At 39.3% G+C, this 15,511-nt stretch overlaps 1 protein-coding gene across 1 annotated transcript in view; it reads left to right on the top strand.

Moving 5' to 3' along the window:
• LOC106497910 (ectonucleotide pyrophosphatase/phosphodiesterase family member 3) overlaps positions 1-4,929 on the top strand; it is a 54,247-nt gene extending 49,318 nt beyond the window's left edge. Inside the window, 2 exon segments of the mRNA XM_067294581.1 lie at positions 1,292-1,448; positions 3,282-4,929. Coding sequence (XP_067150682.1) covers positions 1,292-1,448; positions 3,282-3,455 — 331 coding nt within the window. The 3' untranslated portion in view covers positions 3,456-4,929.
• The last annotated feature ends 10,582 nt before the right edge of the window (positions 4,930-15,511 follow it).

Here is a 15,511-nt window from a genome sequence, read left to right as displayed (position 1 = left end):
AATTTTATCACTTTCATGCTGTGCCCACTCACCAATTTGTTATTCTTTCCTGTTGTCTCAAATTGATTTGTTTTGTCAAAGGCCAGATTTCTGTGTTTAATGTATTCACTGAATCATGCAACTGGGCATGTAACATATAACATTCCTTTGCATAGCTATGGTACAAATTGCTTGGAAGTCTGACAAGTTCTAGATACATTTTAGTGAGCTCTGGTAGCATAGCAAAACACATTTAAAAATTCATCTGTGTGTAGAAACAGGACTAAAGGAAGACATACATAAACCAAAATTATGTAAAGGAGAAATATAAAAGATAAGGACCAAGTATTTATATTATTCAATGAGGACAGGAGGAACAAAACAGAATAAGAGCAAACAACAACTTAGACTTCCAAATATAGGGAAAATGCTTTTTGACAGTAAGAACACTCATGTAGAAGAACAAGTGCTGGGAAATCTGCACAGCTAAATGCTGTCACTGGAGATTTGTATTCAAGGCTAGACTTAACACCACATCTGTCAAAGAGGGTTTGAGAATGGTAAAGTCAGCTCTGCCACGAAGTAGGAGGGTGGAAGGGATGAGAGACTAGAGCTTCCTTCCAAGCAGAATGCTGTAATACCCAGTCAACCACATAATGTTGTCTACAGTTTTGAACAAGCATGTTTTATTCAGCACGGTTAGTCATACTAAGTCATATAATGGTTTCACTGATGATGTTTGGTTAAATATTGAAGACATACAGCAAATTTGGGAGGCATTCAACTCTTCATAAGTTTAGACACAAAAATGAGCATTCTAATGGAATGGCCATAAAATGGAGGCAAAGACATTTTGAATCACATATCCTAAACTGGTTTCTATAGCACATAGCCACAAATCATCATTCTGGCAATTCTTGTTGACCAGGAACCAGAACTCTTCATTCTTCTTCAATTCAGTTTCATACGGTTGAAATTCTTAATGTAATGAAGGACATTTATGATGCTCTATCCTGCCTCTTCTAGATGTAGAGATCTTTAGCTTTGCCAAAATAGAGTATTGAGCACATAAGTAATACTGTTGATTTCAATGGGACCACCTGTAGCAAAAGGACTAATCCATGATTGTTTGGCTGTTCATGAAACAGATAGTGAGACTGTCTATCCCGTCAGATATTTATTTCAATTATAAAATAAAGAGAAGTCATATAATAGTGAAAGATGTATGCTGAGATGTGTTCTATGAAATACCAATGGCATCAGTGTTTTTATACTTTATTACTAAATAAATCATTTAATTTTTGTTTTATAGGCATGTAAATAATACACAAATCCCAATCCCAACCCATTACTTTGTGGTTCTGACTAGCTGCAAGAACACGTCTTTTACTCCACTGAACTGTTCAGGTTCCTTGGATGCTTTGTCTTTTATCCTTCCTCATCGACCTGACAACACTGAAAGCTGTGCTGTAAGTATAATTTCATGCTCCTGTGGGCAAGTGGGCTTTGTGAACTGTGATTCCTAGTGGGAGAATCTTTAGGTCTCTAGGTGTTTAATTAATTTGCTCCTAGTGAGTTGAGAGTGAGCGTATATGAGGAGCTTGTGTATGGTGTCATATGAATTGTAATAGCTGTGAGCTGTGAGCTAAAGGCATGACTAGGGGAGCCAGAACGTGCAGGAGCAGCAGCAGAACAAATGAGTTGATTGGAAGCAAGAGAGAAGAAATGAGGTTTTGGTAAGAAGACTTGGAAATGTTGTCACCTAAGAGGTGAGCAGAGAGAAGGTCTGAGAAGAGCAGCACAGCTGACAGGTTGATGAGTTAGCTGTGTGGAAGGCTGTAGGATAAAATTACTCTAGGGGTATCAGAGAACTTGGAGTGTTACTCCCTTCAGCCAGAGGTACTAATGCTTTGTTCCATCCTTGTCAGAAATAAGACAGTATGCATTTAGATGGATGGTTCTGCAGTTGAAATTCACAGTTTACAACCAGAAATACATACTTTAATTAAGTAAAAGGTATGCTTTCCACTAACAGTGTAAATCTGACCTTTTATAGCACACAAAGGAAATAAATTAGCTGAGCCTAGTATGTATTGTTGAGCCAGATGGGTGTCTCTGCACCAAGCTCCAGGGTGCAGGAGGTTTCTTTCATTACAGAGTTTCCCATACACAGATGTAGCTATACAGACTTGAAGTGGCTCAAGTCAACAGACCTGAAGCAATACAGTTGTGTTTAGTTTGTTTGCGACTTTGTTTGGACTCATAGCTCCAGACAGGTGCAAGCTGGCTCTACTTAGAAGCAACCTGGGTCTGCATTTGTGGCATGGATAATCCACAACTGCTCAGTGAACTTGTAGGTAGCTGAGAGTTGACTGAATGTACAAAAGAAATAATTAGAAATAATCAAGAATTAGTCTTGATGCTTTAGCAATTAACGTCTGCTAACTCTAAAACTTAGCAACAAACCTCAAATATCTTTGTACGTCATATTGTTCACTGCGTCCTGTGGTAAATTAAATTTAGTGAAATACTTGTATTGCATCTGAAGCAGATATTGGTAACAGAAAAGCAAATTACCATCTGCGTGCAAAAAATTTTTGTAGTAAAATAACAAAATGGTAGCATTTTGATTCATTAGTGTTGATATCTACAGGGTTTTTTTCTCTACTTTTGGGGGGAGGGGGTGTTAGGTCTGTGTCTATCTAGCAATTATTTTTGCTGTCCAACAGTAAAGACTGAGCTGCTCTAAGGACTTTGTTCAGGTTGACAGGTGCCTGTTGTTTGGCTAGCCTGAGTACAGCAACTAATTTATACAGTAACTATAACTATCCTGACTTGTTTGTTTAAATTATGACTCAACTGTACTTTGTAGTTAAAAATTCATTAAAAGTCATACCTACCATTTCAGCAGTATTTTGCTTCTCTCTTACCTCGGATTGCTTACAGTCCTTTCTTTGAATACATTTTTTTTACTGAGAAATTGGGTTTGGTGTTAGGATTATGCTAGAACTTTCATGTTTGGATTCTACCAGTCTCTCAAGACAGTTGATGTAAAATGTAGCTGACAGGAAGCAGGTTTGACAGGAGGCTGAGTCTATGGCAGGTTAGATGGGGAGAGGGGACATCCATTTGACTCTACTCGAATTAGATCCCCAAATGCAAGGCTGCAGAGATGTCTAGGAAAAAAATGAAAGACATTTTACAAACTAAAGGCTTTCAATGCCATAAAAGGCACTCTGTTGTTTGGTGGTGGTGTTAGACAATAACCGGTGTTTGAACATTGCTCCTGTTTTGGTTGGCAGGAAAATAAGCAGCCTTCCGAATGGGTTGAAGAAAGAGTTCAGGCTCATGCTGCACGTGTTCGAGATGTGGAACTTCTAACTGGGCTTGACTTTTACCAGGAAAGACAGGAACCCATCTCTGAGATCTTACAGCTGAAGACATTTTTGCCAACATTTGAGACTGACATTAACTGAATATCTGTAAAACATGTCATACTTGGAAGAAAACAAATCTGAAAAAATTAGCTTTTTCTTTGCTTAAGTATGCAGGAAATGTGACAACAGCTCTTCTGTAAGAAAACACACAACACCTAATTCCTTTTTTCAAATTCTCGTTCTTTGGTTAAGCGTTCTGTTTTGTGCCAACTGAATAAAAATTATCAAAAGTAAATTAAATCCTCATCGATGAGCCAGGTTTTCAAAACAGAGAATATTTTAATATTAATGGTTTGAAAAAAAATGCAAAAGTGGCATGTCTTGTTTTGTGGTAGAAAGACCCCAGAATTGTAATTTGTAAAGAAATTATTTCTGTAATTGAGCTACAAAGTGAACCAGTTGGAGAGGAGTGTGTGTGTTTTTTCACTTGTGTATATCTATGAAGTTATGGTTATCTAACACTGGTATATCCTGGAATGTTCTGAATTTCTCTTTCACCTACTCTTCACACGAAAACTGCTATGTATTTAACAAACATTCAGACTCTCAAAAAATCTGTATATAGTGGAAGTGTCTTCTGTGATCATCCCCTGTGTTTTCCACTTGGGTAAATTCATTAAACTAGTAACATCTGAAGTGAAATTAGAATAAATGAGCTATATTCTGTACTCCTCAGAAATCTTCAAGTGTTCTGAATAAGAAGAGGTAAAAAAATCCCTCTAGCCAGAGGGATGTTGTCCAGATATTTATCTGTATTTGCAAACATTTCCAAATGCCTGGCAATGTCAAAAATATTTGTGTTTATTTTTAAATAGTCAAACCTGAGATGGGAGCACAAAATTAGTGGTGCCCTGTGAAAAATGGTCAGTGATCCTTTCCACAGTGACTTTATAGAAAAAGAATTTCTAACTGAAACTGTATTGTACACAAATTACTGCTGAGAGCAGGTAAGTAGGACAAGGCAGTGGAAATTCCCAAATTCTGCTACTACAGAAATGCCATGTGATAACTGAATGTTGAGCTGATTTTCTCCACTGAAAGCGCTGCTCACTACAGGTATGAATAGCAGCAGACAGATGACCATGTGTCTGATTTATAGGCACATTGGAGGTGTTTTAAAGAAACATGTCATAGAGTTTTTGAACTTGTAGCCAATTGTGGACGGAAGGAAGCATGTTTGTTTTAAAGGAGAAGCCTTACAAGTCTATACAGAGAAACTGGATGTTTTTTTCCAAGTCTTAGATGAGCAGTGTACATGCATACGTTCCAAACGCAGCTTAGTAATATTTATCTTACATCAGGATGTAGGACGAAGGTAATTTGTGTCAAGATTTGAATCGTTGGTTCATTAGGATCCTTGATGCTGTGGTAATATAATTCTGAGCATTAAAATTAAGCATGTAGTTCCAAATTAACTTCTTGTGAAGCTGACTTCAAAAAATATTCCTCTTTACATAAGCTTTTCTGCTAATGGAGTCTGAAGTTGCAGTTATTCTGAGAAAGTAAACATGAAAGTGTTCTTGCCAGAGTCATGTTTATTTCCTGTACTATTCATTCAACTGTCATTAATATCTACCTTTTAAAAGCACAGCGGGTCATTTACCAATGAGTCTGGAGATTGCACAGGAATAACTAAAAATTTATGTAAGCAAAAGACTTGGTTCTTAGCCCTGTATTCTTCCCGTGGCACTGACTTCTTGCTACTACCTTTGTGTTGAAGAGTCTCCAGCTTTTCCAGTGCCAATTCTCTGTGCAGCACCATAGAGCTTTTGTCACACCCTGTGACATAAACTGCGCTATAAATTGCTTTGGGCAATATCGTGTTCTGTCCCCTTCTCCCCAAGATTGTTTTGTCCCTCTGTTAGTTGATCTTGTGGTCTCACAGGCCTCCTTAAAACTGTAACATTTTCTGTTATTTACAGGAACAACCATGGGAAGATTTTTTTCCTTCACTACTAAGTTCAACAAGTGAGTCTAGTCATTGACTGATTTAAAACATGTCTGGATTTCTGACTGATTTGATGGAAGATTGTGGGGAAAGTTTTCCTGCTCTCCCTTGCTTAGTTATGTAAGTCAGTGCTTGTACTGGAGATCAGGAGAACTGGTACTGAAGTCTGTCACATGTAGTTTACAATATAGCCAGAGAAATCTTGCAGCAAACAAACATACGATTTTAAGAATACTCCCATTTATTTCTGTGCCTGGTGATTCTAAATATAGTAAGTAAGCCAAATATCGTGTTGAAATGCTAAGCATCTACACTAGTGCAAAAAATTACTCAAACCTGTAACCCCAGCTAGATACTTGGCAATGACAATGTCTGAATTTCTTTCACTAAACAGGCAAAAATTTTTAGATTGCCATCAACAGGATTTGTTTCTAGATCACTTATAGTAGATCATATACTTACTGTGCAACAATAGCTATTGTAAGAAATCTGGATTTGGTGACTCCTAATGACTTTAAAAGATCAAGCTGATAGAATGATGATTATGGGGCAGATTTGGCCCACACTCTTGTATCGCAGAATTACAGCTGTACGTGGGAGGAAAGGATTAAGGACCTCTCAAACCATGGAGTTTTATGCGAGAGAAATTCATTGTTGTTTATGCTTTGGAGACCTTAACTAAAATTTTTAAGACATTCTTAGGATTTCACAGGCCTGTTTGTTTTAATTTGAGAGTAAATATAATGCCTTATCCATTGCTAGTAATTAAAAAAAAATCTTTTGCCAGTTCATAAGAAATCACTCAATTTGCAATGCTGTGCACATATGGTTGCATTACCAGTAGAGGTATATCCTGAAACTTTTGCACTTCCCTAAGACATTTCTAGAGAACTTTTTGAAATGGATAACTTCTGCAGTTTGCATGGTGATGGAAGTGAGTGGCTGCGTCAAACAGAAATCATATGTACTAAAGCTACAAACTACAGCACAGAAATAATGCTGTTTCTGAAGGTCTTGGACTTCCCCTATTTCCTAGGGAATATGAGTGTAACTTTGCAAAAATGACAAGTCCTTTTTTTTCTGTATTTTTCAGCCAGTTTTGAAAGACCTAAGTTTCAAGCTGGAGTAGAAGAGATGTAAGCTGGTTTGTTGACTGTAAACAGATATTGTTGAGTTCCAGCTCTCATGACCACCTTATGTGTGAGAACTAAAATTATAAATTTTCTAAAATGTGTTTTTATTTTGACCACAATGGAAGCTGAGAAACGGAATCCTATGGTTATTGAAAATCTGAACTCAGGAAGATCTGGCTGTTTCCCTCTTTTATCCTGATTTTTCAGAGTCTTCAAGTATTAGAACCAAACCTGCAAGTACATATAGAAATTTGGCATTACCTATGGCTAATGTTGTCTCTGTGACAAAGCAAGGTAATAACTGAAGAAAACAGATAAAGGAAATACAGCCTACCTTGCTCCAGAAAATCCTGCAGCCAGAAGAAGGAAAAGCCTGATAGAAATTTTTTACCAAGTGCTACCGTGTTTTCCTAGCCCCATGCCTTGGCCCTCAGAGACCATCACCAGTATAAAACATAAACATATTTTTTGCTTGATATTTATTACAGAGACTGCTGTTTTTTTGTCAGTACCTCACTGAAGGCTACGTCCAAAGTTGAGTGCAGACATTTAAATGGCATAGAATATCCTTGACTCCTTTCTTGGACATTCATTCCTAAAGAAAATAGTATTAATATATATAAAAAAGACTAGTTTTTCCAATGACCTTCCACACTGGTCCTGCAATATTTGTACTTAAGAAGATGAGATTTTTCATATGCAAAATGTGCAATTGTGTTTATAAATACCGATTTTTTCCACCCTAACTGTAGAGGCTCTGTGCAGTGTGGGACAGTTCCTGCCTGGGGGTGAAGAGCTGTCGATTTGCCTCCTGGCAGGCAAATCTGTCGTGCCTCTGGAGCCGATGCTGTTGTCTTGGGAAAAGTAGGGGTTCAGAAGTGCCTGCCTCCTCTCAGTGAAGCAGGTTTTCCCTGCTCCATCTCATTTTCCCAGGGAAGGGGGAAGTGGAGACTGTCTGAAATGATTTTCCTTCCCATAGTCTGGAAGTAGTAGGAAAGTTGAATCCTTCCCAGTCCTGGGAAGCAGAAACTGAAGAACATGTGTATCCTCAGATGCCTGAAAGCTGTGGGCAGAACTTGATGTGATATTGCTCAGGGTTAGGGTTTGGGACAACTTTGGATTTGGGATCAGCCAAGCATGAAGGGAGAGTGGGGCAGGAGTTTTCACTAAGGACTGAAATTACTTTCACCTCTATATTAAGAAGACTTGATGATGCGACATATAAACCAAACTGCCCAGTGCCAGGGAAGCATTAAGGAACGAAGTTGAGTTACAGCCTGCAGTGTCTATAATAGTTTGGAAGTTGGAAGGAGAGTAAGTGCTTCCTGAGGCTGACTGCAAAGAGGGACAGATCTCCAGGTCTTACTCTACGTGAGAGAAATGTGGCTGGGGAGAAGAGGACTCCTGTTTCCCAGAGCCTCTCTGAGGAAAAGCAGACTTGCTGGGTTTTGTTTGCTGTCTGGTTTGCCTCTTATTCTGAGTCATATTGCTGCCTAACAGAGGGAACAACTGCCATTTCTGTGGCAGATGTTGTTACAGTCACAATAACAGCAGCAGATGATTTAGAGAATGATCTCTAATGAGATCCATGGCTGGACAAGTGAATTTTGACTATATTGTGACTTCAGCCAGATCAACAGTTCGCAAACAATAATACCAACTATAGCAACTCCAGCTGTGCTTGCAAGGCATACAAAAAAGACAACTGAGGCCTTTTTATTTAGTTGCATGACTGTAGTGCCGTATGGCTGGAAGACAAGTAAGCTCTTTGTTGGCTCCTCAATTTGATGGGAGCATGCTAAGTAAATGTTGAGTCCTTTCATTTCCGTAAAGGCAAAACTTTACAGCACTTGTCCTAATTCTGCCCTTCAGCAACCTATGTTCTTCTCAGCCTGTTTCAGGCAGGATATTGTGGTTATTCAGGTGGATCTCTAAATGCATACAAGGACAATTTACAGGGTATGATGGAAGAAAAAGCAGAAATTACCTGCAACCTGATGGTTAGTCTTAATGCATATGCTAGGTCATTGCAAACATAGTGGACCCTAATACACTGTTCTGGGGAATCAGAGAATCACAGAGTCATTGAGGTTGAAAGGGGCCTCTGGAAATCATGAAGTCCAACTCCCTTGGTCAAAGCAAGGAAGTTTCTCAGGGCCATATACAGTTGGATTTTGAGTATCTCCAAGTATGGAGACTCCACAACCTCTCTGGGCAACCTGTTCCACCCTTACAGTAAAAAAAATAAATTCCGATATTTAAGTGGAATTTCCTATGTTTCAATTTGTGCCTATTGTCTTTTCTCCTTTCACTGGGCACCACTGGGAAGAGACTGACCTTGTCTTCTTTACTCTCCCCCTTCAAGTATTTATATACACTGATAAGATCCTCCCTGAGCCTTCTCTTCTCCAGGCTGAACAGTCCCAGCTCTCTCCTTGTATGAGAGATGCTTCATTCCCTTTATCATCTTCATGGCCGTTTGCTGGACTCACTCCAGTATGTCTGTGTCTCTCTTGTACTGGGGAGCCCAGAACTGGACACAACACTCCAAGTGTTGCCTCACTAGCACTAATGCAGCCCAGGATACCAGCGGCCTTCTTTGTCACAAGGACACATTGCTGGCCTATGATCAACTTGTCATCCACCAGGATCCCCAGGTCTTTTTCTGTAAAGATGTTCTCCAGCCAGTCAGTCCCCATCTTGTACTGGTGCCTGGGGTTATTCCTCCCCAAGTGCAGGACTTTGCATTTCCCTTTGTTGAACTTCATGAGGTTCCTCTCTGCCCATTTCTCCAGGCTGTCAAGGTCCCTCTGAATGGCAGCACAACCATCTGCTCTATCAACCACTCCTCCCAGTTTTGTATCATCTGCAAAAGACGCTGAAGTGCACTGTGTCCCATTATCCAGGTCATCAATGAGGATATTAAACAGTACTGGCCCCAGTATTGACTCTTGTGCTACACCACCAGTGACTGCCAAACAGTGGGAATGCCTCAACGTTTGCAAGGCTAATCATACCTTTTCAGGACTCCTTGTGGTGCCAGTGGTTTTTATTTATTGTTAGGAAATTTTCTTAGTGGGCAAATATAACCCTGTTCATATACTGCACATAGGATAAAAGAGCTTTCTTACTAAAATCCTGCACTTCAGATATGCCAGACGTTTTTCTATGAGCAGTGTAACATTCAGCTACACAGACGGGAGATGTATCAATCAGCTATGAATAAAGTATCCAGTTTGATCAGCCAAAAAGCTTTTCATCAAAACTATGGGAACTAACAACCTCTTCATCCTTCACTTCAGTATTATCCTATGTAGGACCTGCCCCAGAACTATCTGTTGAATGTCAGGAGTAACTTTCAGCTCTCTGGGGAAATAAAGAGGATGGATGGGGAATGGCTGAGAAAAAAGTATTTTATAAAGGAGCACTCCTTTTGCTTTACAGAATCCAGTCACATAAGCCAATGAATGTAATTTCCATCTATTCAGCTGCTCTGACTTTTTTTTCCATTGCTATTTGTTTTCAGGAAAAAAGCTGACAGATTTTGTGTCCAAAACTACAGCTGTGAATACCACTTCTATCATCTCAAGAACATTTGAAGGATATTCCTCTCTGTCAAGAATGCAAAATATGCTTCAGAAATGATAGTTGTTTTTAATTTCTCTGCATAAATTTCACCTCCATTATAGGCAAAAGGATGCCTCTTCTGTGTCTTGAGCATATTTTTATGCAGCAGTGGATTCCAAAGAGATTAGTTTGCAGCCCTCCTTTCCAGTCTTCCCTAAGGGGCATTGTCTATATCTTTTCATCTGACCATTTTATATTTTTCTAAGCCTTACAGATGCTAGATATCTCCCTAGCACCATTACACATTTCAGATCCATTTTCTGTTACAGGGGAGAAGAAGGGCAGAAACAAAGCACTGTGTGAATGCAGAAAAAACCAGATTATTCAAACTTTTGTTCCTTGACATTTTTAAAAGCTTAACTGCAGACCCATGGGAAAGGTGAGTTTAAACTGCTGCTTACTCAAATTCTTTCCACAGTACGAGAAATCTTGCCTCATTTCCTTTCCTCAGTTATGAGCTGAGTCACAATTTATGTGGTATGTAACTTAATCTTATGAGCAGCACATAGTTTTTAAAACAATTTAGCTGCATAGGCTTAGGAAATGCACATAGCATGTTCATGCAACTTCTAGTATTTGTTTTAGTATGTTTTATTTATGAAATAAAACATTGTCAACAACTTTCAGGCTCTGACTAGAGTTTTAAACATGCTTCTGTCAGTTTGGCAGTGATTAGTTTCCTATAATTGTGGTTCCTAAAGGCATAGTCACATGGAGTGACAGCAAAGAGGCAGCTGTCTGGTGGGAAAGGAATAAAATGAGAAAGGAGGAGGAAATGGCAGAGGCGTGTTTCAAAGAGGTAGCATTTCCCTAGGGGACTGTGTTGTGGAGGACATAAGGATTGACCAATAACTCATATTTGTAGTTCACCCACAACATTAGGCATAAGAAGCAACAGCAACAATTGCTTTTGTTTGTACAGCAGGTCACTGGCTATATCTGTTATCCAGCATCTTCCTTTCTTCCCTGGTTCCTGCTTATTATCTCTCTGACTCCAATGTATATCTTTTCCTCCTCCCAGCCCTGACCATGCTTCTCCCCCACACCTTTCATTCAGTGTGATCTTTGGCTTCTCCAGCTGTTGCCACTTGCAATTAAATGAGTCCCCATCCCTTTCTCCAACTTGGCCATAATAGTTTGGCCCAGCTGTTCCTGTGCTGGTCATGTTCTTGAAATAATTAATTTGGAATAAAACCAGTATATAAATGAGCTCCTTGTACTATCTTTGAGACTGTGATCACTGCTACCCATACTTTCTCAGACTAGAAATCATGCTGCTTCTGCAACTCGTGGCTTTCAGAATGCTTAGTGTAAAAATGATGGATTCAGTTGTTAAAACCAGATGGCTAAAGAAATAGGATGAGCTATGGGAAGTCCAGAAATAAATCATTTTCACTGACAAAAGACTTTGGAATTTTATCATAATATGTATATCTTTATAACTTTTCTCTGAGATACTGTTTTAATCTAGCATACTGACTCCATAAAGACTCTCAGAAATTTTATGTTGACCTGAATGACTTGTGGATGATTACTTACAAGTGAATATAATGGTATGAGAAACACTGTAAAACTGTATGGGTTCCAGAAGTCTTCCTTTAAAAAAACAACACGAACACTTTCAGGAAATAGAAATAGATATAAAAATAGAATAAAAGAAAAAAAAAAAACTTGTATTGCACAAAGACAAGAAGTATATAGTTCAAAGTAGCAGAAATTTTTAACTGCTGATAGTGTAGTTAGAGAAAGCTTCCTCTTTTCCAGTCATGAACAACTTGATACAGCCATGGATAGATTGCTGTAAATCTGGTAGTTGCTGGTAAATTTGCAGTTTTACTGCTGTAAGAAACTCATTTTGGCAGAACACCACTAATGAATAAAATAATGTTCAAAGGGAAGTTGTCTATTTGATTTCTATAATAACTCAAGAACTTTCTGAAACCTTCTGTAAGAAAGATTATAGTTTCTTCAAAGTTTTTTTTTATATTGTTTGTTTTATATTTTGTGTAATTAATGCAGAATAACAGCAGAGAAAAGAACACTAACATACTTTTTATGTTCTGGCTAAAGCTTCTGCCTTTATGAATCACTGAATCCACAGTCTAACAAAACTACACAGCATCTTGGACAGCTATAGCATGGGATAATGATATATGGGACATGACACACCAGTAGGTTGTGTACGCTCAGAGATTTTCCTGTGTGACATTGTGGATTGTTTACTGAGGTTTGAGGTTAAACTGAAAAAACCAATGATTTCCTCATGGCCCCTGATAATTCATCTGCTTTTTAACTACACAGTTTCATTTGTGAAGTGCTGTCAACTTCTAAATATTACTTTTAATACAAACAAGCTGTTCTATGTGTAGTGGTGTTATATTTATATAGCCATGAGGGCTTGGCTGGACTGAGAGACAACTGCAGTGATGCCATAATGACTGGAGTAGAGGAGAAGAAAGTAAGAATTGTGTAGTTACTTCTTTAGATACTATATCTGAATGGTTTCACATATAGCTACTTGTAAGTTTGGCCTGCTCAGGCTGGCTGGCAAAAGGATTGTATTGTAGACCTGGGATGACCATCAGTGGCAGTGAAGCTTCTAGGAAAAATGGTTTTCGTCATCCTGAAGCCTGTACAGAGTTCACTCAGATTTGCAGCAGTCTCATACCTAACCAAAAGCTCCCTTCAAAGTGAAAAAGGGTGTGCTATCTCTGGTGGCACCTCCCCATCTTGGATTGCTAGTAGTTAGTAGCATGGCAGCTTGGTAAACAGTTGTCCACATGGTCCCCTCAAGGTAGGTGCTGTAGGTGACCAAGCAGAGCTGATGTAAGGCTGGCTAATGCACAGTGATGATTGGTGTTTAGTAGGTGAAGGGAACTTCACACCAAAGTAACTTCCAGTTACTGAAGAGGTGATTTCAGTTTGGAGTGGGAACAAAGGAAGGATCCTGCTATGATATGGAAAATGAAGACCCTATATTCTTACCTACTTTAATCTCTTCTCATATAATAAGAGATTAAAATATTTTGTCTTGTTAGTGGAGCAAACCAGAAGCTGAAAGGAGATTAACCACTCTTTCTAACTGTATTGCTAGGAGTTGTAGTAGTGATGAACACCAGAGATAGTAAAAAAGTTACCTATGCTGCAGAACAATGTTGGCACCAGATAATTATGTACAAATTTGCTAGGAATAGATTTGACCTGGAAATCAGAAGACAGATTCTTGCCAGGAAGCTTCTGGAACAGCTACTCAATGGAAGTTGCTGGGGAAAAGAAAAAATACTTTTAAGAAAGACCTTGGTCAACTTATGAATTGGCTTGAATGACAGTTACCTCAAGGTCTTTCTTGCGAAACTTATGTGGGCTTATTGCAATTAAAAAAAAAAGTATCTGTGTTGTCAGGAGCACTTCTCGTGCTGCCATTATGGCAATCCCAGCTCACGCTCTGCTTCCATTGCTTGTGAATCATCTTCCTGAGCACTTGGATAGGAAAACTGTTCCCTACTTGCTTTGCTTTCAGCTGTATTTGTGAGGTTGGGAAGTATGTGTGTGTGTATGACTGAAGGCAAAGGGGAGGTTGTTATTCCACGGGTGGAGTTGTAATGCGACTCATCAATACCTCCTTCCTGCATTGACTGTGTTGACTGTTTTGCAGAGCATCTGCAAGAAGGAGAGAGAGAGAACCTCTCTGAAAGGTGACAGAGGAAGTGTTATGCAGAACCAGAGAAAATGTCTGTACAAAGTGCCTTTGACTAGTTAGGGAAAAAGGGCATGGATAGAATTGGTCAGAAAAAAATTAATGAAACTTAGTTCTTTTATTGTCTGAGTTAGTCAGGTCATTGAAATTAAATCGTTTTGCAGAGTCTGACTTTGCTTTCAGTGGCGCCTCAACGCAACCTTGTTAGCCAAACAATTTTCAGAGCGAGCTCAGGTTCCAACGTATCATTCCCATGCCTTTTTTCAGGCTCCCCATGAGCTGACAGACAGCTTGAACTCACTGAGTCCTGGCTCACAACAATCTTGTTATCGGCTGTATGAGCTGACAGAATCTGAAGTTTGGAGCAGCCTGCAGGCACAAGCTTGATGCTGGATTTTGCACAACTTGAGTAAGTGTCTTAATAACCAGCCTATTACCTGTGTTGGTGTCTTTCTGTCTGACTGCTCTCCTTGTTTGAAAGATGGCTATGACCTGGTGCAGAATGTGAGACTGTTTGAAGTCTTAAAAATTCCCTGAAGACAGGAAAGTTCTTTCCAGCACAGCATTTCTGCCATGAATCTCTTCTTCAGCTCATCCAGGACCCATGCTGCTATCCTCACTTTCTTTGCCAAAATCCTGTCTCAGCTCCGCATAAGAAAAGGAGACATGAATTTTAGCTGGAACATACACAGAGACCCAGGCAAGGTAGCCTGGTGTCTTTCTCTGAAGTTCATAGGGTATTACTAATGCTTACTCAACTCTGCTCTTCACATAACACTTCTTAAAAGATAGGTGTCTCACCCATACTTCAAAATATTAAACTAGTATGCAAAAAGGAGTATAGTAATATTTTGCTTACATCCTTCAAACCCATTCCATTAATATTTACCTTGCAATAAAGGGTGGGGAAGCTAAACAATAATATTTAACAAATAGGCTTTTGTTAGTAAACAAAGTGCAGATTGAATGAAGTACAAAGGTAGTGGCATTGCTGGGACTGGCCACCAGTGTTTAAGGTTCATCTCACATTAAATCTGATTATCTGATGACAAGTGACTGGTTCATTTTTGGGACTGGTGGTTGGGTAAGAGACCAGGTGCTCCATGGGAGGAGGCCCAGGTGTCTTTCCTGTATAAGTAGGCCTCTTTATCAGGAGGGTCTCCTGACAGGTCTCAGCATTATTGTGTAGGAATTCCTCATGTTAGAGAAAGGCAAGTCATGGAAAGGGCTAGGTTTGGGTCTCCTGTGTTATAAATCATACTAGTCAATGGCTTAGAGCCTCACTGGGGAACTTCTAGTTAAAGAGGGCTGTGCCAAAAGCCAGAGGAAATGGCTCTGTGAGAGATCAGGAGAAAATATGTAATAAGAAACTGTGCCTTGTCTACATGGGGAAATAGTCCTGTATCCTTTCTGTGGAAAAGCTTTCTGTGTAAAGCTGCATTTACAGAATCCTGTTAGACATGGCTCTCTAAGAACACCAAGAAGAACATGGAACTAAACCCCAAAGTGTTCCTTACTTCATAATAGCTTCCTTGTTTATACATGCTCTAAAAAGGCCATGGGGGGATGGTGGATTGTCAAGTCAGAGGAATAGAGGCAATGACTTCTGACTGTGAATTACTTCATGTTAAGGAATTGCTCACCCACGCCGCCCCCGCCCCGGCCAATGGAGAACAGTTCAAAGTAAGCA

Source organism: Apteryx mantelli, chromosome 3, assembly GCF_036417845.1.
Source record: "Apteryx mantelli isolate bAptMan1 chromosome 3, bAptMan1.hap1, whole genome shotgun sequence".
Lineage (NCBI taxonomy): Eukaryota > Metazoa > Chordata > Aves > Apterygiformes > Apterygidae > Apteryx > Apteryx mantelli.
The sequence above is the reverse complement of the archived record's forward strand: the minus strand, read 5'-3'. Positions and strand labels throughout refer to the sequence as shown.